We start from the raw sequence: 27,999 nt of genomic DNA, 5'->3' as shown, positions 1-27,999 counted from the left end.
TATGCCTCTTGCAGGAGACTCACTTACTGCATAGGGACTGGAACATACTCAAGTCCAGAGCCTTCCCACAATGTTTTTTTTCCTCCACTGTACATAAAGCAGCCGGGGTAGTGATCCTATTCTCACGCGCTTTCCAGGGGAAGGTGGGGACAAAGGGTCGTCTATTGGGGTATTGAATGCACTAAGGTTCACATTCCATACTAGTAGCCTCTATATATACTCCCAATAAGAAGCAGGAACAGTTTATTCAAGAGGCAATAGGGGACATAATGGCGACGCAGGATGAGTGGATGATCCTGGGGGGCAACCTAAACAAGTCTTCAATAACGATCTAGACCGTTCCATCTCCCGCCTTGGAGCGACTGGAGCCCTAAGCGAGGGGACCCGGGGATGGGTGCGCGACATGGGACTGAGGGACCTGTGGAGAGAACATTACCCGACCTCGAGGGATTACACCTTTTATTCACACACTCACAGATCACATGCCAGATTAGACTGCTTCCTGGGGTTCAGGAGGCATTAGTCTCAGTAGAGATAGACCCTTGTTCCTTATCGGAACACTCAGCAGTCGTACTAGATCTTACTCTCCCACCCAAGGGGCGAATACCCAAAACCTGGAGACTGAGGGAAGCCCTACTCTGCCGCCCAGAGGGGATCCAAGAAGTGGAGGGAGGTGAACGATACACCAAAGTCCCCCACAGCGATGACATGGGACGCTTTGAAAGCGGTGATTTGAGAGGTACTGATCGCGATATCAGCGGCAGACAACAGGGCATGGCGAGATATTGGAAAAACTTCAGACCCAGGTATGGGAGCTGGAGAACATACATCATCGTACAGGGGCCCCTAGGGTGTGGAGACAACTGGAGGCAGCTTGAAAACAACTGACGGGCCTAGACCTAGACCTCGCCGAAAATTCACTCCTACACCTCAAGCTCGCTTTTTACACTGGAGCGGGAGGATGTTAGCAAATAAATTGAGTGGGAATCGACAGGCCCATATGGTAGAGCAGTTGAGCTCGGAACCTGGGGCGGAGATAGTGGGAGAGGAGGCAATAGCTGCCCGGTTCGGAGAATTCTATAAAGACCTGTATGCAGCACAGAGACTCTCCTCTGAGCCCATCCCAGATTACCTAGAAGGAGCACGAGTCTCCAGAGCAATGGCGGATCAGGCAGCGGAATTAGATGGCCCTATCAGAATAGAGGAGGTTATAACAGTGATAGAGAGGCTAAAAACAAATAAGTCCCCGGGCCCGGACGGCTTCTCTGCCATTTTCTATAAAACGTACCACAGTCTGCTGGCTCCCCCCTCGCAAGAGTGTTCAAGGTCCCGTGTCATTACCCCGTCAATGCTTGAAGCCTCTATCACAGTAATTGCAAAACCGTACAAGGACAGGAGATAATGCGGGTCATATAGGTCCATTTCGCTGTTAAATGTCGATGCAAAACTGTTTACGGGGATACTAGCGGTGAGGCTGTACCCCCCCCCCCCCCCCCCGATGCCAGGACTGATCGGCCCAACAGGCAATGTCCCGACAACGCAAAGAGGCTGTTACACTTGATAGACAAAGCGTCAAGCAACCAACGAGAGATCATGCTTCTATCCATCGATGCAGAGAAAGCCTTCGATAGGGTACACTGGCCTAACCTGGCTGAGGTCCTGAACCATTTTGGGCTGGGAGACAGATTTCGGACTTGGGTACTAAGCAAATACGAGAGGCTGGTTAGAGTGAACGGCAGGAACTCTGATTGATTACCAATCCGCCACAGGACGCGACAGGGATGTCCCCTTTCCCCCCTCTTGTTTGCGCTCTACCTGGTGCTGTTTGCACAGAGGGTCCGAGATTCACCTGAAATTAAAGAGGTATGCTTTGGGGGAGAGGAGCACTTTATCAACCACCCTGTATGCCGATGATGTAATAGTTTGATACGATCCCAGGTCTTCTCTCGTGAGCTTCTTACAGGAGATCGAGGCTTTTAGCGCAGTCTCCGGACTCAAGACCAATATCTCTAAATCCCAAGCAATAAGTCTTTCGGTGCCCTGGACCACACAGGTGCACCTCACGTGATTGTTCTCGATCCGCTGGAGCTCCAGCATCCGCTATCTAGGCATTCAGCTTCTACCAATCATCCAAGAGACGTAGGCACTTAACTATAAAGACCTGGTGGATAAAGTCAAATCGGACTTGCTCCGCTGTCAGCCATATTCGCTATCCTGGCTGGGACAGGTAGCTGCCCTTAAAATGACGATTCTACCTAAGGTACTGTACGTGTTCCTGACCCTGCTGCTCTGGCCCCCACATGGGACGATTCAATCTCTACAGAAGGCCTGTAGAGAATCCGGGCCTCGGATGAAGCAAAATTTGAGCTGGCGCAGTCCAAGGGAGGGGGGTCTTGAGATCTCATCCCTTCAACAATATTTCTAGGCAGCCCAGCTACGATCCATAGTGGATGGTCCAGGCCCGAATCGGAAAAATCATGGTTATTTATGGATAGGGCATTGGCGGGGACCTCCTTGTGGAAGATCCCTTTTATGAAGAAGGTGGGCCGGCCCCCAACCTATATTTCTCAGCCATTACGGCACCCCTGCTGAGGGTCTGGAACACAGTGGGGACTAAGCTTAATCTGACATCGTTCCCCTCTCCGCTAACCCCAATAGTAGGAAACCCAGATTTCACACCGGGCCTGCACAGCAGGGCTTTTGAAGCCTGGCAGAGGCCAGGCAACAGATCTGTGGGACACCTCTTTGATGAAACAGGCCCCATCCCATTCAATACGCTGAAAGCAGACCTTGGGCTTCCAGAGGAGGACAGCTTCTGAAACACACAAATAAGACATTGGGTCATGGACCCGGCAATCAGGAACTTTGCACAGAGACCCTTAACCAGCTTTGAGAGGTGGCTCCTTGGCAAGGACTCAGGCAAACGAATGGTCACAGACCTATACAAATTTCTATTGGGCTCAGAACCACATACAAAAACTCTGGCACAGCTGAGGTGGGAACAGGAGCTAGGTCACCCATTAACACAGAAGGAAAGGCAAGATATATAACATAGGGCGAGACATACGACACCTAAGTACAGTACAGAAACGGTGGTGAGAATTGCCTCGTACTGGTACTGAACCCCAGCCAGACCACATAAAATCGACCCAGCTAAAGGGGATAAGTGCTGGAGATGTAGCAACTCCCCTGGGACCCTAGTCCATATTCTTTGGGAGTGTCCTAGACTAGCAGCCTTCTGGGAAGAGATCCTAACAGAAATTGACACGCACTTCGACACCCAGCTCCTTAGGTTTCCCTCCTAGACAATCCTGGGGCTTCCCAGTCTGCTCACCTACCAGCTCTGCTCCAAACGAGGCAGACATATTACACTGGCACTGCGTGTGGCCCACCAGCCAATTCTGGTGCTCAGAAGACTTGCCTGGCTGCACAGCATCTGGGACCTCCTTGGAATGGAAAGACTAGCAACTTCACTTGACCCAGGGGGAGACACTTTTAGGGCTACATGGCACCCATTCATAGTACTCCTATCCCAAGAATTCACCGAGGTCACGTGCCCCAGATATCTAAAGTTGTTGCGCCTGACCGAACCCCCAACCCACTGACATCTATCAGACTTTGTAACCCATGACGGCGGAAGCACGATGGTCACAGCCGGCAACCGGGGAAAGGGTGGCAATGGAGGGAGTTAACGAGGTCGGGGATTTAGTTAAAGCTGGAGAGATACTGAGAACGGCCGAATGTTGACGCCAACTCAGCTATATGATGTGTATTATGTACTGGCAGCACAATAAAACAAATTTAAACATAAAAAGTAGTATTTGTCCGCCTCCATTGTCATGCTTTTCCCAGTTGCATCCCCTCTTCTTTGAGGGACATAGTCAGTGATTGGTCTGTCCTGCTCAAACAGACATTGCAGCATGTAGTAGGTCCAAAGTCTTGCCACCTCCTGTATGAGGGCTTTAACCAGTACTTGATTAGCACGCTGAATGATCCTCAATTGGTTCTGGGCTTTAAAAGAATGAATGAAATGAGTGCATGTTCTTCAGCAGGCGTCCAACATGTTGCTGAATATGCCTTCTTTTTTTGAGAAAGTCCTGCACCATCAGGTTGATGCAATGCGCCAAACACAGAACCATGACATTTGCAACATCTGTCATAGCCATGACCATATTACTGCCATTGTCCACGGCAGCAATCCAATCCGAGACCTCAGGGTCAAAGACATTAAAAAATCTTGCTGTTAAACTCTTCCATGATGTTTACAGTGTCAAGCTGAACATCGCTACTGTGTGTGCCACTGAATGCCCTTAAAACTTCCTTCAGCGCTGCCATCTGCTGACAGGTGTTGCCTAACCCCTACAAAAAAGAACCAGTGTACAGTGACACACATATAACCAGTTGCTTGACAACTGGTCAACATGTCTGCCAACAGGTGGGTAGTCTGAATAGCACTGTGCTGAATAGCTTGGCCAATCAATTGCAGCACATCATGATGGAGCACTGTAACAGCAACTCCGGCAGAAAAGGTCCAGCTGGGAATTTTCCATTTTGGGTAACCCTGGGCGGGTAACTCTGCTCCGTCTGCGGAGTTTGCTGCTCCCTCCCCCCTCCCAAATGCTTTAAAATGATAAAAAGAAGGCACTTACCTGTGTATCTGCCGCCTCCCCTGCCTGGTCGCTCTCCATCCTGCTCCTCTCGCGTCCTATATTAAAAAAAACACTACGTTATATGTCTTGCGAGTGTGCATGCACACGCGCAAGATGTACACCGTAATTTATTTTCCAATGAAGAAGGACGCGAGTCGGCCAGGATCACGACCTGCCTTTCCGCCTACTTTTTCATGGCAGGGACCCCCTCCCATAAAAAGTTTGGCAGAAAGGCAGGGAAGGTGCCCCAAAAAGGACCTCAGGGCATTTTAGCCCATTGGGAACTGTGACTGAGGCACAGTTTGTGCCCCCTGTACCCCCTATGCCAGCACTGTTATGCGCGCACTGTTTGCTATGCACAATACGGTGCATGGCAACAGTGCGCCCGACGTGCATTTGGTGCTGCACTACGGCGGCATGTGCTTCAGGCTCTCCTCATGAGCAGAAGCATGCCGCTGCCGTACCACTGCCACAACACACCGCCAGCCAGGCTATAGTGTCCTAATACAGCAGTTGGGATGCCGCCGGCTTGGCTGTGTGTTCTACCGACTGCCGCAGTGGCGGTCGGATTGCCAAACTCATAATCAGGGCCTGATTCTTTTACAAATTAAGCACTGGTGCTCATTCTTACAAAGTGTGTACAGGCCAAAAGAATCAGTTAAAAAATGTCACTGGAAATGGCTTGACCCATAGACACCCTAAGAAAAGAGAGTAATGTTGGACCACTCCAGTTGATGGACATTTCAGGACAGAGGTCACCCGGCCTGTATAGACACATTCCGGAAAGGCAATGCAACATTAAATTAATATTCTTGACTAAAATGTTGTTTTGAGGATGAGATACTTTTTTCAGCATAAGTGACACAGGGATCTTGTATAAGTCAGGTGTAAATTTCTCACTGAACAAGTGTCTGTGCTTACTTGATTCTCTTTCCAAAACCATCCCTTGCAGTTCATGCAAGAGGCTAAAATGTATTGTTAATCACGGGACCCCAAGCCTGCTCCACACTGTAGGGCAAACTATCGAAAAATTATATAAACAGGAGGAACTTCCAAGGCTCAGGGCCTGTTGACCTCAGGAAGACAACATAGCGGCAGGGAAGGAAGTACCATTGAGGGGCCACGGAACAGAGCCATAAACACAACTAGGAGGGCTCTCTGCTGTAGTGCAGCACCTAGACTAAATGGCAACTGAGATCTTAAGTGATTGGAGGGGTGGGTGTGCCAACCCAAAACCTCAGCAGTGCAGCAGGGACTCAGGAGACTTGAGTATTCCATGAGGGCCCGGCACCAGAACTATCAACTCTATTGACCCGGAGCTGGAGGCCTCAACAGTGCAGCAGAGACCCAGGAGACTTGAGCTGCACATGCGAGGGCTGTACTCTATGAGGACCCGGCCCCAGCGCTAACGTCTCCACTGACCCGCAGGCATCAACAGTGCAGGGGGAACCCAGGAGACTTGAGCTGCACATGAGAAGACTGTATTGCCCTATGGCCCAACACCAGCACTAACAACACCACTGACCCAGAGCTGGAGGCCTCAACAGTGTAGCAGGGACCCAGGAGACTCAAGCTCCACATGTGAGGTCTGTACTCTAAGAGTGCCCAGCACCAGCACTAAAATGACCACTGACCTGGAGCTAGAGGCCTCAGCAGTGAAGGGGTCCCAGGGACTTATACTATACATGAGAAGACTGTACTCCCCAATGGCCTGGCACCAGCAAAATTATCCCAAGATGTGTTTGAGATGTAGGGTAGAAGCACACCAAAGATGGTGATTTGCTGCTGGACAGGGCGGAGGAACATTCAGAAGGGAAGAGGAACATATAATGTATATGTGTGTGATGTGAAGCACTCTGACACCCTACTTTGACATGAACTTTAAAAGACTTAAATAAAACAATTAGTAACTGTTAATAATTTTTTTTGTAAGTACTAATACAGAGAAGCCTGTATGTGAGAGATAAGCAGGCACTGCAAAAATGTCAGAGATTGAACTGAGCATTATGAATGCAATCCAGTGCGATAATCCTCCCCTTCGCTGTTTTTTTCAATAGAATTAAGTCTAACTAATCACTGGCTTAAAATCACTCTCATCTTGTATCTACTGAATGTCCTCTTGCCCCATTCTTTTCTTTCATCCCAGCTTTAAAATCATCCACATAGTCCTGCAAGCATATTGCTGCTGATGAGATATGTACAAACTATTTCATGAACGCGTCCTCGCCTTCAGCCATTAGCCAACAGGTCACTTGCTGTTGCATATCTTTGTGGGACAAGGACAATGCCCTGTACAAACTTGTCGTCCTACCCACCTGATACCCTAGAAATCCTGTACCATATCCAAAAAACCACCCTTTGCTCTACCTCTAGCAGAGAGCGTTTTGACTGTATCTAATCTTTGAAGTATTGAAATCCTTCTATAGGCCATCAGATTTCCTTTAGTAATACTATATAATGCAGCTCAAGATACTCTAGAAACTCACTAACCACTGATTTCACCTTCCACTTCCTAATATTCCTGGAGATTATCTTAAACTAGATAAATTAGTCCTGGATCATCAGTCTTTCAAGGTTCATGTCTGGAGTCTCCGAAATTACAATGTTCAGGAAATTATCTATTGAGAGATAAATAAGGACAGGATCCTCAAACCTTTTGGGCTCACCTCTGTATTCTCACAAAAAATGTTTTATTCGAACAAAGCGGATACAGTCTATCAGTTCTATATGTAGTTCTTTCCTTAACCCACACCAATACCTTTATTGTCGAAGAGGGCTCGATTCCTTTTGGTTTGCTAAGAAGTCAAACTGAAAGTTACTAAAATTTCTTGAATTTAACTTTAAAGGGTTGCTCCTTTATTTGGCTCCCAATAAGTCTTCCTCCTTCTTTTCTTCCACCTACATTTGTCTTCCACATCAATGACCATTACTTGTTGTATAAACATACATGGAATGTGGAGCGTTAGCAAAATACAACTGCATTACATTGCCAAAGTTGCAAATGCAAATACACATCACTAATTGTTTTAAAGTTTTATAAAATGTATTGACCAATACAACATAATAAACAAGTTGATTAATAAACATCAGATGGGATACATGTAAGCGAAAAGAAAATCTCTAAATTTCAACATACTGTAACATAACAGTTAAGAAGAGCAACATTCTTAATAAGACATCCTGAAAAAGCTTAAAAGTAGACATTTTCTATCTATCTATCTGGTAGAGAAGATTGGAGAAAGAGGTGTCATTTATATACTGTTTTCTAAATATAAAATAACATATAACTATTCTTCAATGAGAAATACAGTACAAATATTAAAATACATGGAAAAATATACTGAGCAACAAACATTTTATAAAGAGAAATGTCCAATTTGAATGAAATAGGATTGTCTGTTCAAGGAGGCTAATTAATCTAATCAGCAATCTTTGACTAATGATTATGGGCTGAATGTGTTTTGGAGAAGAGGTTCCAAATTATAAACTTGTATTCGATCCACTTTCATTATCCCATTCCACTGAGCATCACAGCACTGATTATTGTTCTCTTCCCAACAACAATGAATATATGTACAATTTTACCTCGGGATGAAAAACATGATATTTCTAAATCTGCTGCCCAACTAAACATAACGAAACAGAAGAGCATATTAATATGTACAAAAATAAAAATAAGCTTTGATAAAATTTGAAACCAGAATTAATTAACTTTTGGGCAATCAAATATCATACAGAAAATATTTCCAACAGACCCAGAACAAGAGCAACACAAAATGCAATATGAGCTAATTATACCCAGAGAATAGTGAGAGCTCATCTATTGTTGGAAAATAGAGTGGTTGGGTTGTGCTTATAGATCTAGATGTATTCAGATTTGTCCTTCATATTTTGTTCCATAAATTGACTTAGCATAATACTTAAAGGCTCTATATTTGTATTAAAGTTTTATTTCCTATATTAGTAATTGAGCTCAATAATAAATAGGTTTTAGAGGCCCTGGGTGGAATTGAACATAGTATAAATGTAGATTATCATCCGCAATAGAACCAGGGACAAACAAAGAAAGTCTAAAGGACTGAATAGATTTATTATAGTGGTTTAGAGAAGAACAAAGAAAACCACTTTGTAACCTAAACGGGAAATGAGATCTAAAACCTATGATTACGTATGGCATGTTAGCCACCAAGAGACTTCTTTACGTGTTTCTTTGTAGCAATGACAGTATTTGCAAATATATTTAACAATACATTAAATTTATAGATCCAAAATTCTACCTTTGAACAAGTGCTGTGTTAGAGGTATATATGATGTTTTAAATGAAATCTGGAGTGATGCTAAAATTAAATAGCTAGGTTTACAGTTTACTATTTCAATTAGAGCTATTTCCAAACTTAATTTCGAGAGAAATAAGCAAAATATCTCTCATCCTGTTGAAAGAAAGTCTTCTTTATTTTGTCCTGATGGGGTAGGTGTTTGTCTGTTATTTTTTATCCCATTTCAGTCAGTCATTAAATATCCCCAATTCCTTTGTCAAACGTATTGAAATATACTTATTAAAATTTTGATATAACGCTAAAAAAGTTAGTTTGACTCTCTAGCTTGAAGCTTCCCAAGTAAAAAGGTGATGTACATTTCCTAATTTCTTTTATATCATTTAGCATTTTCATTAGAACAAGCATGATTTGATTGTGAGATGTGGTTACTGTAGAGATAGCCATTATGGTAAATGTAGAAAAAACTATTATAGCACCTTTGTTTAAAAAACGTTATATTTGTGACCAAGAAACCTAACTTTATTTCTCTCATTTAAATAAAAAATGTAAAATTTGATATCCAATAATTTCAGATAATTTACTGATTAATGTATCTGGTAAAGTTACATTAATTTCGTATTCCTAATTTTGAGAGTCTTTTGATATACTGTGCCCTTTTTGCGAGTTTGAAAACTCTTTCCGACTAGCAAAATGGCATAACTTACTCATGACAATTCACAATTAGAAGGGTATGTGAAAGGAGAGTGGCCCTGCTACCTGCTAGTTACCATGACATGTACTAATGGTTTCCGACCACTATTGTTGTAGCAAACAATCATATACCGAGTTAGAATAGCATACATTTTGCCAATATCTCCATCAGGGTAGCTTCCTTTCTGGGAAACATGTGGAGTGGCCCAGGGGTAAGACAGGAAATACAGTGATCCAGAGGGCCTATTCATGCTTCCCACAAAATCTTCCCAAACTGAAAACATTTTTTTCTCGTTATTGGTGATGTTTCTATAATGGCTATGTACCACATCTAAAAAAAAATAAAAAATAATTTCGGTAAAACGAATGCAGGATTGCTGTCACTTCCAGGAATCCATCCCTGTATTTTCAGGGAATTGCAGAAAGTCACATGTAGCGACCTACTCAATAATTATTCCGTAGGGAGGGTATAGGCCTCACTAAAAACTTCTAACATGTTCGCAAACCAGTCGTTGGGAAATTTCCACATGTTGGCTTGCAAATGGATATCAGTACAACAGCCCCTAGTATCTGCTATTTCAATATTAGAGTGGATACTCCATCTGCCCTAGGCAGGGATGTTTGTATATAAATTGGGATTAGAATTGTATTAAAGGACCTTTTATTCTTCATACATGCAGGGTCAGGACAGAGGCTGAGATTAATTCAAGCATTCCAACCATAACTTTTTTGTATACAATAGTACACACTGATGACGTTGTAAAGTTTAGCTGCTTAAACAAATACTTGTTCATATTTTCATAATTTTGGGTTGGTCACATTCAAGTGCCCTTCTACTTAATCTTAGTTTCCTAGTCTACTGGTCTGTAGTGAGGTAGTCAGCGTACATTGCTAAAAATGTATTTAGTTACTATGAAAATCACTTTGATCAACCCTAGGGCCAGAGCTAGTGGTGGACAAAATATGTCCTCCTAAGTAAATTCTCTAATGTACAAGGAAGTCTTTTTAAAACTGAAGATGTTCTGGAGCTTAGAATTCTGAAAGTATTTACCTCTGTGTTGCGTTTTTCAGTTTGAAGTATATCAAAACAGTAGTTTGTTGGGCTCCAAGTTTGGTTTTGTGCTGCATACATTAGGAGGAATGAAGATTGTTCCAGAGTTATAGTATGTCTGGTTAACGCTGCAGATTCATCTTTTAAATGTGCTGCAATTGATTTACTATTTTATACTTGCCTCAAGGCACAGATAGCTTCTCTTTGGAGGTTGTATGTTTTCAACTCTATGAGCAGCTGGTCGATTTTGTTATATAAGCTTTAATTCTTTTTAACTATGATAACTCAGACCAGATCTGTTTCTCTGTTTCACTCTTTAATTGATTTCAGATTGCATTCCTGGGTATTTTGTCACTGTGTGCCCCTCCTTACAAAGGGCAAAGTAATCAGAGAGGAACCTAGAATCACAGCCATATTAATGAGTTTCTTTTTCACTACTATGTCTGGTTTTCTAAAAGCAAAAGGAACAACTGATGGGCGGAATGCTGAACAATGCAAATGTTCACCCCCAGTCACGAAGATCTTGGTTTACCATTGTTTTTTTGCTCACCACACCACCCCAGTTTGGACCCAGCCATATGCAAATCAGTCTTGACCCTGTTCCTCATGGGAACAGTCCAGCCCGAACTGCCAAGCCATGTGCACCATGGACCAGAAACAAGCCCCCTGGGACCAGTTTCAGGGCATCACCCCTCATCAGCTAGGCTAGCTTGAATCCAGTGGTGCAGTGAGCACGGGACCCACATCTGGGCATACCCTCCCACTTAGGGCGACAAAAGGAACAATTGATGGACGGAACGCTGAACAATGCAAACATTCACCCCTAGTCACAAAGGTCTGGGTTTAATCCATTGTTCTTTTCTAGCAAATGTTGCAAAGAAGAAAAGCCCGATAATGCAGGTTTCTCACCATATTGAGCTGACCGGAACCTTGGTGCTAAGGAGGCTGGACTACTTCAATGTTGTTTACAGCAGAACACCAAAAAAGAGATATTAAAATTCCAAAGACTGGAAAACCAAGTAATCAGACTCTATTTCAATTTAAAGAAATAGTCACATCACTGCTTAGAATCTGTAATGGCCTCCAATGGTACAGAGAATAAAATTCAAACTCCTCTGCATGGTTTTCAAATTCAGACAGGCCACTGTCCAAATATAAACTCAGTGACACAAATCTGTTTGTAAAAGCCAAGCTTAACTGAAAGACACACACTGGGAAGTCAACTCGTGAGGATGAAGCTCAGCTCTGCAACCCTTTGACCAAAACTTAAGAATTTATGTAATCGTACAGCCTATAAAAGATACTTGAGAAAAAGCCTCTTCGAAGAAGCATTCCTAAACATAAAAAAAAACTCTGGCACTATACCTGCCTACTCAAAGGAAGAAAGCCTTTTGGGTGCAGTGTGACCCATGCTAACTACTGGATTTAAAACGTATTCCTAAAACACCAACCCTTTAAAACACTGAATACTGCTTCATTCGATGCATGTTTATTGCATGTATGAATGCCACTCTTTTTCCTGCCTCTGAAAAGTCAGCAGGACTGGCGAGCAATCAGTCCCTTATCCAAGTAGCCCCATGTCAAGAGTGTAAACCACTGCACTTTCAAACTTACTATATGCCGACGGCCGGATATTGATCAGCCGAACCCCAGTCGGCCTACAGCATCTGATAAACGTCACAAGCAATTTTGCCAAAAAGAACAGATTAAGTATAAATCATGAGAAGTCCAAAATTATGGTATTTAATCAGCGAAGCACCAAGAATCAATTCAGATGGCTGGTGGGGGGTAGGCAGCTGGAGACGGTTAAAAGTTACAGATATTTGGGAATAGTTTTTGACAGTATGGGTACGTATCACAAACAAAAAGTGGCCATCGATGGAAAAGGAACCCTACTGGCTGTTACGCTAAAAAACAAAAAGGACACAAATAACTGGCCTCAATCTTATCCCTCTTTTGGAAGTACTCCGAGCAAAGCTTCAGCCAAAATATTACGTATGGAGGCGAATCAATGAGAGGGAAAGACGAAATAATTTTGGATAAAGTGGTTACCAAAGCTGCCAGAATAATATTCAATCTCCCACAGTACACCTCTCCAGCACATATAAGGCTGGAGCTTGGTCTACAAAAGCAGCAAATAACACGGAAGGGCATCTACGCCAAATGCTGGTATAAAATAAAGAGTGCTAAGTCTGGTTCATTAAACTCATACTTGTGGAAAGAGATGACAAGGAAAAACGGCTGCCCTGCTATGGTTTACCTTCAGTCAGGAATAAGGTTGCTCGCTTTATAGGATTTGTGGAAATCCGGTCTTCCTTATAACAGTTTTAGGGCCTTGGTAAACAAATCGGTTAAGATTGTTTCCCTCGAGCTACTCGAGATGCACACCACAGCCATATTTAGGCACAAGCTTCTCAAGAAGGATGAAGGAAAATGTGGAGAGGACGGCGCGGGGACAGACCGGAAGTGTGGAGAGAACGGCGCGGGGACGGACCAGAAGTGGGAATTGAACGAGCCAAGTCCGTCCACACTGGAAGCGGGTAGCGGTCTAGTGTCGGCCCAAGCCAGGAAGGAGGAGTCTCTGACGAAGGCAGAAGGGGGAGGCACCAAAAGCGAGGACGACGAGGAATTGGTGTGCGAGCTCGGGGGAAGACGGACGGAGCGTGGGGAGCAAAGCAGAGAAGCGGAGGGTGGCGAAGGCAGAGCAGAGGAGATGGAGCAAGAAGAACGTATTATACACTGCATTCATACCCGGCGGGCAGAAAGAGGGAGAAGACGCCCCGGGTCCCGACGCCACGGCCCTGAAGACGGGCCGTGGCATAAGGCGAGTATCCCTCAGGGGATCATTCTGGTGGGGGTTGTGCGGAGGTGCAGGGAGGTAGGGCACTCGGGTGAAGATAGAATAAAACTCACAGTCCCACACAACCCTTCCCGCACGTGTGCACTGGTGACGGTAGGACAGACGAGAAACAAGCCACAAGACCAGTCATTGACCCCGACCTGTTTTCTTTTTCTTTCCTCCCCTGCCCGCCGCACGCAAAGAGAGAAAGGGACACAGAGGAACTCGACCCTGACGGACCAGAACCAGGACTGTTGGAGAGAAGCCATCTCCTATTTTTTGTGTGTTACCCTTCTGTTTGAACAGGATTTCTACAACCCAAACTATTCTGATTCAGTCTGAAGACCACGAATTAATCACATTCTGCACACTACGTCGTCTTGTGGTCCTTTAAGCCCTCCCAACAGCCCTCGTGGCTACAGAAAGCCTTTTGGCAATGAGGCTGGAAATATTACTGGTAAAACCGCACTTACCGCCGTGGAAACGCACACATCCACCTACCCACTGCAGATTATGCGTCAACCCAAAAGAGGACGTTTTACATCTACTGTGCGTGTGTAAGAGTTTAGATCTGGAACGAAGACAGCTTCTAAAGCCGCGCCTGAATGAAAATCAGATACGAACATGCAGACAGGCGGTGAAGGCTTGCTTCGAGGGGTTCGATGTCTGGCTAGCCTGCAGCTTTGTTCATTTCATTAATGGAGTGAAAACAAAATTAATCTTGGCAGCCTCCCAACAAACTGCGTAGCAATCCAGGCTACTGTTAATTTATTGGTATCTACTCACTGGGAATGATCAAATTTAGACTTACCACTAATCTGGTAAGGATTTTACACCTAATTTCATAGACATCCGAACTGAGGAGAACTTCAAGGAGGATGGCCTCCCAGCAGACATTGTGTGCCTAACATAATACATATAATAATAATTTTATCTTTTGTACTATATGCAAGTTTTATACTTCTGCATTTTATGAAATTACTGTAACTTTTATTGGAACAAGTGCTGTTTTACTTAATATAAATGTTTTATTATGCAGCTGTTTGCTAAGATTTTTATTAATCAAGCAATAAAGATTTACTTACTCACTTAGTCACTGAACCACTGCCAGTTTTGATTTATTAATTAACAGCACTTTGCCTGCTGCGATTTGCATACCATTTTCATAATGGAAGACCAGGAATATTTAAAGTCCTATAGAGCGGCATCCTAGAAACTCCAAAATATGTGTCACATATAGCATGGGGCAGCTTAGAAGCACTGCAGTCACTTGTTAGGATCACCTTTGAAAGACAGGAAAACTTGAAGTAGGATATATCGCATGTCAGAACTACTACCTGCAGGCGGATAGGAAAAAGCATGGTCAGGCATGTATCTGAAATGCCAGAAACATTGAGTAAGGGTCAGTCACAAGACAGATTTGTCTCTGAATACATGGTACAGCTGGTTCATTATCAGGCTTATGCCAAACATGACTGAAAGACTGCCACGGCCACCTCAGAGAGACCAACTTACATACAATCAGTATGGCATCTGAAAGGGTGATAGAGTAGGGGAAGTTAGTCATAACTCAAGCACCATCATACATCTTTTCTGATGCAAACTTCAAATCGCAGATTCCTCACCTTGTGACTATTCTTCCAGCACCAGATTGGATCCAGAAACTTTAAATCAGAACTCTTGCGTGCTGGTTGGTGGCGTTGTGCAGTTCCACACTTATGTCGTTCCTCTCCAGAAGTGAGGTTCAGAACCACATATAATTGCCACCCATGTGTGGTGAGAACAGTTCCTTTTTTTCCACGCCTTCATGCAAGATCCAGAGATATTCCTTCATCGCTGATAAAACCTTTTGGTTCAGAATTTTTTTTTAAAAATCAGTGCGCAGAGGAAAATGTCACCTCCCAAAACAACAGTGTCTAGGCCTTGTAGGTACTGTCACAAACAAATGTCTGTGTTAGATCTCCACAAGGTATGCCTTTGGTGTCTAGAGTTGGAACATGATTCCAGGACCTGTGACGACTACAGCCAAATGAATTTGAAGGCGATACAGGATTGCGAGGTAAAACTTTGTTTCCCCAAATATCGAAGCACACCACACTGTAACCGGTCGAATTCAAAAGGAAGGTCTCATTCCTGCTTATGAAGTCTTTCCTGCAGAAGATCTTCATTGCGTCATTAGGTAAGTCAAAGAAGGAACACAAGACCTCCTAGCAGGTTTATGGCCATTCTTGAACTCATCAGAAGGCATGAGGGTGTCAACTTTCCTCCAGTTATCACTTCTGATAACGATCAGAGCAGATTTCGAACTTGATCCCGATGCACCCCAAATTTCTGGGTCCACTGGTAACACAGCAGCAACTTGAGACCTTTCATTCGGCCATGCTAAGCCTCTTCGTTACTTTACCAGCTCCATGTGAAGCCCTTTAGGGCTCCAAGGATCTATGAAAGCCTACAGTTGGACTTCTGCTGGCAGGTCTACCCTTTGGCACAGTCTGTGCCCTCTCAATCCACTTTGGGTTCCACACTGGCATCTGTGCTGACTTCAGACTCGGCCCCACCTCCTGTGCCAGTTCCTTTAGCATCAACGCCATCTCCAGCACCAGAGGAGGAGTCACAATGCATTGTGCTCTCTGACTCTGAGCTGAATTTGTCTCGAACTCAACTGAGGCTGTGCTTCAATCTTACTAGGGCACAGCCTACAGGCAACTGTTCAGTTCAGACACTAAGCCTTTACCACGTGGCAGGGCCCAGGATTTGCACAATATTTTTGCCACCGACTTGGAAAATGAAAATTTTTATAAAGGAGATGACTTTCCACCTCAATATGAAGAGGAAATTCAGGAAGTCAGTGAGCTATATACTACTCTAGGCATTGGAATTTTCTCTCTTCCTTTCCCTGCTACAGAGGAAAGCGCTTCCTTTACTGTAGCAATGTGGAGGCCGGTGGAAGTACTTGACTTACAATTAATTACACACCATGGAGGTAAACACAAATGGTCTCACAGAGGTTCTCGAACCAGGCCAGGCACCTTTAGAACCTCTATAATCCTTCAATAATACCCTTTTGTGCACTTCAGCAAAACCATGATCAGGGTCTCCAATGAACTAACAAATCTTTCCTCACCACAAACTAGGGTCATGCGACCCTGACTTTCTCCCACAGAACCCTAGGCCTGAGAGTTTGGTGGTACTGGTGTAGACAGGCAAGATGAATCGTAATACCTTCCCAACCACTCCAACTTTTTACAAGTGTATGATCTCCTCTAAGAGCCTCGCTGTCAGATCAGCCAATGCCAGCTGCCTCTTCTGCTACACTCATGACCTATGGGATATGATGGCTCAAATGTTGCTGGCGGTTCCAGACGACTTTAGGGCATCCCTAACACAAGTTTACCGAAGATGGACGTGATGCCGCAAAGTTTGTAATTCGTTGCGGCTTGGACACCACAGACTGTTTGGATTGGTTACTTAGCACAAGTGTGTCACTTCGGTCCCATATCTGGATGGAATATGACTCTTTACAACACGGACATTACACCGCGATACCTTCACAACGCGGTTGTTACAACACAGTGCTATTACAACGCAAGTCATTACAACGACTTGCTCTAGATGGCGTGCTGTACTTCGGAATAGTATGATTTACTATTCCAACTCCAGTGTGTGCAACACTAGGGAAGGTGTTGGAATAGTAATTCATACTATTCCTTAGTATCCCCATTGTTTAATACTGACGTGTGCGAGTGATCTTCAGGCTCTTATTATCCCAAGGTGAGGAATCTGCAGTTAGATAAAGTAGCTATCAGAAAGAGTGTTATCAAAGCTAAGTAACTTTTTTGTTATGACTTAGTACTGTTGTATCAAATTATGAAAATTGAGTATTCAGTAATGTGGAAAAAGGTTTACAAAAAACTGTATCCAAGATACACATTTTAGTTGTACTTTAACAACTGTGAGTAGAACCTTTTTGAGTCAAGTAAATTTAAGATAATCAAATTCTGGATTTTGTGGCAATTTGATTTTTTTATGCCCTGACATTTCTCTGGAGGTTGCATGTGGGCAATTTTTGAGGCAGGCCAAGTTATCTGACAAAAGTTTCTTGATTAATCCTTTTGCAATTATGACAATATGTCTCATGTAAAGTCAGGTTGTGTGAGAAGCTTATCTGAAACCCAGTATAGAGGTTTACTTTTGTCTGGTGTATATGCTTTTTATGTGATCAGCAAGATGGGCTTTCTCACAGAAACCTTTCTGGCATTCAGAGCATGTATAAGGCTTCAGTCCAGTGTGGGTTCTCTCATGTCGACTGAGATTGTAATTGTGACTAAACCTTTTCTGACATTCAGAACACCCATAAGGCTTTTCCCCTGTGTGAGTACGCTCATGTAGAGTGAGAAGTAATTTGTAACCAAAGCCTTGCTTGCACTCCGAGCACTTGTCAGGCTATTCCCCAGTGTGGGATCTCTCATGTTGTGCAAGACTGGCTTTCCGATAGAAGCTTTTCTGGCATTCAGAGCACTCATAAGGTTTTTCTCCAGTGTGGAGATACTCATGTTGAGTGAAATAGTGTTTTTGTCTTAAACTTTTCTGGCATTCAGAACAGTTAAAAGGTTTTTTCCCTGGTGTGGAGTCTCTCATGGTTAGTGATGCTGCACCTGTCAAAGAGGTATTTCTGGCATTTGGAGCACTGATAAGGTTTTTCCCCAGTGTGGATTCTCACATATTTAGTGAAATAAGATTTTCGGCTGAAACTTTTTTAGCATCACGAGCACTGATAAGGGTTTATCCCAGTGTGGTTTCTTGTATGCTGAGTGAGTCTGCTTTTGTTTCTGAAACATTTCTGTCATTCAGAGCACTGAAAAGGTTTTTCCACAGATTGGGTTCTTGTATGCAGAATGGGTTACTGCATGTCGAGAAAGACTCGGTTTGTTACAAAACCTTTGCTGGAGCAATACAAGGAGGAGGTTGCAATCACAGGCATTTTTGTAAAAAGGTGCAGGTTTGTTATAAAACTGATGATTTTTTCTTTTTTTTGCACATCACTAAATCTTAGAGGGTCTGAATGACTATTCTTCCCAATATAATCATGCTTTGTGGGATACAGTGGCCCAAACTCTACCTGCATCCCTTGCACAAGATATTCAGGATGGACTTGTTGCTGCAAAGTTTGAAAGTCATTGTGGCTTGGACACCGCACACTGCTTGGGTCAGGAAATTGGCACGAGTGTGGCACTTCGATGCATTACCTAGATTAGGTTTATGGGCTTCTCTAAAGATATCTAAGCATCTTTAAAGGACATGCCATTCAATGGCTCTCCCCTCTTAAGCAAAAAAGCAGACTCCGCCCCAGACAGATTTAAAGAAAGAAGAGACATAGTACATTCTTTGGTCTGCCACTTCCAGGCAATTTCATCAGAAATTTTATCCTCACTGTGGATACAGTAGAGCTTTTCAATGTTGCCAACGCCAGAGCCCGCTGCAAAGTCAACAGGCATCCCAGTTCTTTCATGGACATGGCACACAAAGACAACGTCCAGGACATCAGGGACAACATGTCACAAGTCACCTGTTGCTACAGCTGGCACAGCCGCAAAACCTCTAGGGTCCTTCCTGACATAGAGTCATCCTGTTGGAGTAAGAATCCCAAATTTACTCCAGCGACTGAGATTGTTAGTGGCAGACCCCTCTCCTTACTCAACCCAGACTTAAAAGTGGTGACGGATGCATTACTTCTGAGTTGGGGAGTACATTTGAGTGTATATTTGGGAGAGGTGGAGATTAGAGGACTCTTGTCACGGGCAGAGGCCCAACTCCACATCAATCTGTTGGAGTTGCGAACATTTTGGTTGCCGCTGAAAGCCTTCCTGCCCACCATCCGAGGTGGGCTGGTACAGCTTCTCACAGACAACACAGTCAATTATGAGGGTTTCACCAGGACGTGTCAGACTTGTTTGACTGAGAGCAGAGGATTCACAGGCTGCAGGTGTTAGGTCCAGCAAACAGGGCATTGGAACTGCCTAGTTTAATTTGACTTCCTCCCAGGTATGCTGACCTGAGATACAGAAGATACCTTACTAAGGTGTATTGAATAAAGTGTGAGAAGTATACAGGCGTGGTGGCGATCTACAGTCCTAATGAGACCATGATAATTAACTGGAAAGGTCAAAACACCAACTTTACAGGGACTGTTTCACATGAACAAGGTCTTCTGCGACTCAGCTTTGCTTATCTTGTATCGTACAAAAGTAATTTTCAGCCCAGTTTCTGTCTATATGTGGATCTGATTATTTGATCATTTCACTTTCACCTTGAGCACTGTGCCATCATCACTCATCTATTTATATATATATATACTTGTTGCTGAGAATCAAATTTGAATTTTTGGAAATGAAAAGGCCTCGTCTGAAATCTATTCTTGATAAAACTGGTGAATTAACATCTTCCTAGGGCCTGCATATGTGATACAGACCTGAGAGATGAGACTCACGGACCCCTGTGTTTGTTCTCAGTGCACATGGGTAGTGCTTATATGCAGCTCCGCTTGTCACTTCTGAATCAGAATGGCATCAATACTGAGCTGCACAATGTCATCTACCGGCGTGCAGCAGTATTGCTTTAATGAATCAGGCGCCTGGGGAATATTCACATGGTGAGGAATCTACAGGTAGGTGAGTATCCACCAGAAAAAGAGTTTCCGAGGATAACTTTTTCGCTATGTTTTACTGCTGTTGTATCTTATGATGAAAATTCAATAATGGTAACAAGTGTACAAAACACTGCACCCAAAATATATATATTTTAGTCATATGTTAACAAACAAGGGTGATTAGAAACCTTTGGGTTCGAGCAAATTTAAGACATTCATATTGTGAATATTGTGGCAAGCACTAACATTTCTCTGAGTCGAGTACAGACCTTGAGAGTTTTGTAACTTTCAGATACTCAAATTGCTGAATTTTTGGCAATTTCTTGATTATTCCAAGCCCTATAATTTCTTTGGAGGTTGTATGTGGGCAGCCTAAGTTATCCTCAAGATGTTCTTGCTTAATCCTATTACAACCACAATATCTGCTCTCTCATGTAAAGGCAGGTTGTGCTAGATAGAAGCTTTTCTGCAACTCAGGATTCAGGTTCCATTTCACCTTGTGTGTTTGTGTTTCTCGTGTAGAGTGAGATGGATTTTCTGACTGAAACTTTTCTGGCATTCAGAGCATTGATAAGGCTTTATTCCAGTATGACTTCTCTCATGTCGAACAAGAATAAATTTGTGATTAAACCTTTTCTGACATTCAGAACACCCATAAGGCTTTTCTCCTGTGTGAATTCGCTCATGTCGAGTGAGAAGAAATTTGTAATTGAAGCTTTGTTTGCATTTCAAGCACTCATAAGGTTTTTCCCCAGTGTGGATTCTCTCATGCGTCGTAAGATTGTTTTTCAGATAGAAGCTCTTCTGGCATTCAGAGCAATGAAAAGGTTTTTCCCCAGTGTGGATTCTCTGATGAAGAATGAGATACCGTTTCTGACTGAAACTTTTCGGGCATTCAGAACACTCATAAGATTTTTCCCCAGTGTGGAGTTTCTCATGATTAGTGAGGTTTCGCCTATCAATGAAGGATTTCTGGCATTCAGAGCACTGATAAGGTTTTTCACCAGTGTGGGTTCTCTCATGTGTTGCGAGGGTGCTTTTGTTTCTGAAACATTTCTGGCATTCAGAACACTCATAAGGATTTTCCCCAGTGCTGGTTTGTGAATGTAAAGTGGAACTGTTTTTGTGTCTAAAACTTTGCTGGCAATCACAGGACTGATTTTCCCCACTGTGGGTTCTCTCATGTCTCGCAAGATACTTTTTCTCTAAGAAGGTTTTGTGGCATTCAGAACACTGATAAAGTTTTTCTCCAGTATGGGTTCTTACGTGTACATTGAGATAAAATTTACTACTGAAACGTTTGTGGCATTCAGAACACTGATAAGGTTTTTCCCCAGTGTGGGTTCTCTCATGTGTCGCGAGACTGCTTTTGTATCTGAAACTTTTCTGGCATTCAGAACACTCATAAGGATTTTCCCAGGTGTGGTTTCTCTCATGTGTCGCAAGACTGCTTTTGTATCTGAAACTTTTCTGGCATTGAGAACACTCATAAGGATTTTCCCAGGTGTGGGATCTCTCATGTCTCGCGAGACACCTTTTCTCGCTGAAGGTTTTATGGCATTCAGAGCACTGATAAGGTTTATTCTCAGTGTGGGTTGTTCTATGTCGAAAGAGGCTCTTTGTTTTACTGAAAGTATGCTGGCATTCAGAGCCCTGACAAGGTTTTCCCCCAATGTGAGTTGTTGTATGTTGAGAGAGACTCTTTTTGCTACTGAAACTATGCTGGCATTCAGAGCACTGATACGGTTTTCCTCCAGTGTGGGTTTGTGCATGTAAAGTGAGACTGTTTTTGTGTCTGAAACTTTGCTGGCATTCAGAACACTCATAAGGTTTTTCTCTGGGATGAAGTTTCTCATGATTAGTAAGGTTGCACCTATCAAAAAAGGATTTGTGGCATTCAGAGCACTGATAGTTGTTTTCCGCAGTGTGGGTTTGTGCATGTAAAGTGAGTCTGTTTTTGTATCTGAAACTTTGCTGGCATTCAGAGAACTGATAGGGTTTTTCCCCAGTGGGCATACTCACATGTTGATTGAGATGAGATTTACTGCTAAAACATTTCTGGCATTCAGAGCACTGATAAGGTTTTTCCCCAGTGTGGATTCTCACATGTTGAGTGAGATGAGATTTACTGCGGAAACATTTTTGGCATTCAGGACACTCATAAGGTTTTTCTCCAGTGTGGAGTCTCTCATGTTTAGTGAGACTGTGACTATTAAAGAAGGTTTTCTGGCATTCAGAGCACTGATAAGGTTTTTCCCCAGTGTGGATTCTCACATGTTGAGTGAGATGAGATTTACTGCGGAAACATTTTTGGCATTCAGGACACTCATAAGGTTTTTCTCCAGTGTGGAGTCTCTCATGTTTAGTGAGACTGTGCCTATTAAAGAAGGTTTTCTGGCATTCAGAGCACTGAAAGCGTATTTCCCCAGTGTGTGTCCTCTCATGTTCTGCGAGACTGCTTTTCAGTCTGAAGCTTTTATGGCATTCAGAGCACTGATAAGGTTTTCCCCCAGTTTGGGATATCCTGTGCACAGTGAGGCTCGATTTAACACTAAATTTATCACAATCAGCGCTCTTATAAGACTTATTTTCAGAGTTAATGTCTCCAAGTTTAGTTTTGTCTTCCTTATATGCCATGGTAAGAGTGAACCCGATTCCAGAGTCAGGGCTTGTTTAGATAATGTTCAGCATAAGCCTCTATAACAGATTATACTCTTCTTAACACTTAAATTGAGCCAAGTATTTCTTCTATCTGACATATATTTGCTGCTATCGTATTTGCCAGCTAAACTAACTCATTGTAAAAAATTCCCAGAATTTGCAGCGATAAGACTTTTTATCGCAGCTAGTGGTCTTCAGTTATGTCCTCTGAGGAAGAATAAATGATTTTGTAACGGTAGTTTTTTCTCACATTAGTGTAGGTCCTTACTAAAGCAATGGTAAGGTATTAGTCTGATGTCTACTGTTTAAAAGTTAAGTACCCTTCTACATGGACATAATGGCAATAACTAAGGACGTTAGAACATGCACAGTAGTATTGTGACTCATCGGTTGCAGAACATCGGTTACACTGAATCCTCCTATGCCTGGTGCATGATTTCTAGCCCTCATGATAAGGATCGATTTACATTAGATATAGCACCACAGTTTTTACTTATTTTTTTATATATTTAAGTTTTAGTAAACACTCCCACACAATGGATAGTGTGGGGGTAATTTACACAGAATTCATTACAGAACAGTACACAGTAAAAAGGAAAAATATATTTGAGATGATCAATAACATAATTTAAAGAGAGATTTAAGAGGTGGAGTTTTCTAAAAGTGAAGAGTTGGTTGAGATGTGGATTTCCAGAGGTGGACAGTCTGAAACTTATGCCACTGGTTAAAAACTGTTTTGGAGCAGGGGTGATACTGAATCTCTACGCTTTTGGCTGTTGGACGTATCAGCTTCGGGTGTCTTCTGTTAGTGCCTTTTGCAATGCCTTTCTTTCATACAGTGTGGGTTTCCACTCTTGAATAGGAGACATTGATGAGGCTTCAGATTAAAGTTTATGATGTCATGCTGAAGCGATTGGTCTTTCTGATAACAGTTCATATGATGCTGCTGAATAACTGGTCTTCATACCATTATTTCTGAAGCTGTATGCATGGATATGATTTTGCTCAATGCTAATGAAACGCAGAATTGGAGAACTCACTTACAGGTATAGTAGTTTCCTCTGCCGCCAGTTCCTCACCACACCTGGATTTTGGAAACAGTTTAAAATTTAGAACACTGGATGATCTTACTTATTTCAAAATAATTCTTCTCATGGTGTTGACATTTTGTTAAACGATGCTAAATCTTTAGCTTGCTTTCGTCGTCCAAAGTTTTAGTCACCTGTAGTATTAAAATTAAATTGTTAATAAATGTACATTTTCAAAAATATAATTTTACAAGTATGAACAAAATTAAAGCTTGCTTTCATGTGTTCATTTCTTTCTAAGCAATTATCAGTTGTTTAGGTTTTTATGCACTTGGACTTATTGGTTGCAAAGAAATATGATTAGAATTATTCCAGCCGGAAAAATAACACAGAATGGACAAACCTTTGGCTTCAGAAGCAGCATCCAGGACTCATGCCACATTTTTTCTAACGGGGGAAGCACAAAATGCTTCTCCAGTAAGAAAAAAATGTCCACATCCCTCCTCACTTACCCTCTCCACAACCTCTGGACACATCTACCACCTGCTCAGAACAGGTGGTTAATAAATGCAGAAAAATTCCATTAAATGGCCAATTATGTTTTGTGTGATGGCTGGGAAAAAAGGCCCTGCATGGTAATTCCCTATTCTATGGTGTCAAACTTGCAAGTGCACGGTACAGGGGTGAATCTACCATGCCGTAACAGAAAACAATTTACATGACATATTCTCATAGCCCTAGTACCATCCAGCTTTTAACCAAGGCTTTCGAGAGGTCTTAGACCTGTCCTGTGACCTGGAGAGGCCCACTAAGTGTGCCCTCAGTTGAGACAGGGGACTACTGCCCGGCCATGTGCTTAATACACAACAGCAGTGGTGGAAGCATACCTTGTTTTAAAGATCAATAGTGAGGTCAGATCTGTTTATCTAGAGAAATTAAAGACAGTGGATCCACATCTCCTGTCTGCCAGTTATGTATAAAAGTGGGACGATCTACCCCAAGTTGTATCCTCAGTTCCAGGTCCAGTATGACCAAGGAATAAAGTACTCTGCACAGTACTCAGATGCTTGCTGTGCCACCAGGGCTGGTGTCTTCCTGACAGTCCGTTAGTTCAAGGTGAAGGGACATCACCTGCAGTCTGAGTCACTTGCTGGAGAAGCACCTGTCATGAAGTATCTAGAAGCCTGCCTATCTGCTGAGAGCAGGAAGGAAGTTGACTATACTACAGGAGGAAGAGACTGTCCAGGAAGGGGCGAGGTCCAGTAGCTGCATGGAGCCAAATTAAGTAGACTTCTGGAAAGCAATTATGCAGGACAAGGGCGTCAGAGGGCCACCCAGGTTATCCAACAGCTCTAAGCCAACCCTGGGCATAAAAATCTGTCTGCTCGAGGAGTTTTGGCAACTCAGCGTTTCGCGGAGAACACGGAGTTGCCAAAAAACTCCACAATGGAGCAGAGTTTTTTTGTGTTTGCGCCCTGAAATACGTTTACGCACGCGAGCGAACGACTTACCCTGCGATCGCCAATGAGATTTCCAGAGCCATTCGCGAGCACCACAAGATTTGCTAGGCAGCCGCATGGACCCGCGAGAGTTTGAGGTCGCGAACACGTCATTTGACCATGCATCGGACTTCCGATGGAAGTTTTGTTAGGAACGAGATCCTGAAAGAGCAGAATCTACCGGAACTGCAATCTGGAGAAGGTTCTCTTCCCAAGCAGCATCAAAACCTTCTCGAAATGATGATTTGGAGTAAAAACTCCTCGAATTGACATTTGGCTGTACTTTTTTGTGCAAGGAGTCCTTTTTCTTTTTTTCCAAGAGGAAGGAAATGCCCCTGAGTCTCCAACTTCCTGTCCAGCAGGCGCCCTCCCAGTGCTGTGTCCATCTCCTGGTCACTTTTCATTTGGATCTGGAAGGATCACTCTTTGGGCCCGATTCCAATCTCGCTAGGAATGCCCTTCGTAAGACTCGGATCTGTAGGGCTTTTTGTGCGATTCGTGCTCCTGGAGTCTGAATGAGCGAGTACGAGGCATCCGTATGCTTACGTACTCGGTTCGCTCGGACTCCTATTGAACTCTATGGGAGCCCGAATACTGGGCATGTACCCAGGCTCCCATAGAAAAAAGGGGGGTGGGTGGGGAACAGCCTGCACCCTGCCACACTTTGCATGCATGGGAGGAGGGGACCCATGGGTTCCCCAAGGGCCCGATTCGGAAGGCTCCAGGTGAAGGGGAGCCTGCTATGGACTCCCAGAGAACGATTCCGGCAGTTTTTTTGATCCGGACATACCGAATGCTGAAGGCTGTCCGAATCATTCATCGTAATTCCTTACTCGGAAACAGAGTCCATAGAGCTGTACAAATCTGCTGCGCATGAGTTGTACGGACAGGATCGGGCTCATAAACGATTCGGTCAACGCGGACGCGATATTCGCATTGTACTTGGTTATTCGAACGGGGGGACGATTCGGTCCGGAACAAGGGCTTTGGAACAGTTTAGGCAATTCCTAATCCGATTCGGACCCCTTCTGAACGAGATTGAAATCAGGCCCCAAGTGTCTGCTGCATCATATATCGTTGGATTTGAGGACTTTGAGATTTCACAAGTAAGTTGGAAAATTGGTGTTGTTTCTTTGATTTCGGCCATGCACCTTGATTTTTCTCCATGTTTTGAAAACAATTTGCAATATTTATTTAATTCACTATGTAGCCCAGTAGTCTGCCAAAAATAGGCCTTGCTCAGCCAGTAGGCCTAAAGCTACTCATGGGTGCAGGAAACAACTGTTTCTGTGGTGTCTGTTGAATTTACAGTTTAAACATTATTTTGGCCATGGATGACATTGGATTAAAAATACAAAATGTATTTTTTGTGGTATTTCACCTTTTTTCATTTGTGTAAAATTAAATGCCTTTGTTGGATGTGTGTGGTTGTAACAAGCAAACCTTTTTAGCCCTGTGGATTTTCATTTTTGGCATTGTTGCACTAAAGATACGTTGTTTAGAATGCCTCATTTGTATGGCCAGTGTGGTAGAGTGTTTGTAACAGTGGGCCATCTTTTGCCTTGGCTGAGCCTCCCCATGTTGCCAGGGGCTATTTTGTAAAGTCTGTGTCCATATAGGCCTGCTTGAGTTCATTGTTTTCCATGCCTCCTGCTTGTTGTTGTTGTGACCATGTGGCTGGCGGCCATTTTGTGGAGGCAGTTACTGAGCTTTTGCCATGGGCCTGCATGTCTTTCCTTTGTTCCTCTTTGCTTATTGCTTCTTGTTGTGGTGGCCTGGCCTTGTGGCTGGAGGCCATTTTGTGAAGGCAGCCATTGGGCTTTTGCCTTAGAGCTGCATTGTCTGTCTTCCCTTTGTAGGCTTATTGCTTGTTGTTGTGGCCTTGCCATGTGTCTGGCGGCCATTTGTGAAGGATGCCAGTGTGTTTTTGCCATAGGCCTGCATTGTCTTCCCTTTATAGGCTTATTGCTTGTTGTTGTGGCCTGGCCATGTGGCTGGCGGCCATTTTGTGGAGGCAGCCAGTGTGCTTCTGCTATAGACCTGCATGCATTCTTTCTGGTGGCCATGTCTTCTTGCTGGTTGTTGTTTTGCATGCACTTTTTTCTTCTTTTATTTAGCAAAAATGTAGCACAGTTCACTACATTTTCTCTGTGTCTTCAATAAATGAGCAATATTGATTTGAATTGATTCACTATGTGGCCTAGTCTGCCAATGGGGTATCCAACCAATAGGCCCAGAGCCTCTCATGGGTGCATGAAACAACTGTTTCTGTGGTGTCTGTTGAATTTATGTTTAAAACGTTTTTATTGAAACAAAACAAACCATGGGGGAGGGGGATAGGAGGTTAGGATACATAGAATACAATCAAAGAAAAAAAGGGGGCAACTCCAGAGGGTTGGCAATGGATAGCTCAATGGACCAGGGGAAAAACACAGTAAATGCAGGGCTAAAAATGCAATCTGTGGAATCCCCGCATGCATATCCGACACCCCAAATCTAAGCAATGAAAGCCAGCAGCAACTCGACAAAGCACAATCCCCCCCTCCCCATCCCCCAACCCCCCAGTAATGAAAAAACAACACCCCACCCCCCCCGTCCTATGGTCCCGCACCAGATTAATCCTCACCAAGAAGCCCCGCACCCCCCCCACCCCCCGGGG

The 27,999-nt window shown here is 43.5% G+C and overlaps 1 protein-coding gene across 9 annotated transcripts in view; it reads right to left on the bottom strand.

Annotated features, from left to right (window-relative positions):
- Positions 1-27,999, bottom strand: part of LOC146835322 (uncharacterized) — a 224,147-nt gene that overhangs the window by 111,886 nt on the left and 84,262 nt on the right. For 3 of the 9 annotated variants that reach the window (XM_085602896.1, XM_085602895.1, XM_085602894.1), the window contains one exon: positions 18,088-24,035. In XM_085602896.1, coding sequence (XP_085459022.1) covers positions 20,645-22,789 — 2,145 coding nt within the window. In that variant the 5' untranslated portion in view covers positions 22,790-24,035 and the 3' untranslated portion in view covers positions 18,088-20,644. Of the gene's footprint in view, positions 1-4,649; positions 4,706-18,087; positions 24,036-27,999 lie in introns of those variants that run through there. The other 6 variants (XR_014960715.1, XR_014960714.1, XM_085602897.1 and 3 more) reach the window with 4 other exon arrangements.

This window comes from Triturus cristatus, chromosome 4_2 (assembly GCF_964204655.1).
Source record: "Triturus cristatus chromosome 4_2, aTriCri1.1, whole genome shotgun sequence".
Lineage (NCBI taxonomy): Eukaryota > Metazoa > Chordata > Amphibia > Caudata > Salamandridae > Triturus > Triturus cristatus.
This window is presented reverse-complemented; position numbering and strand designations above follow the sequence as displayed.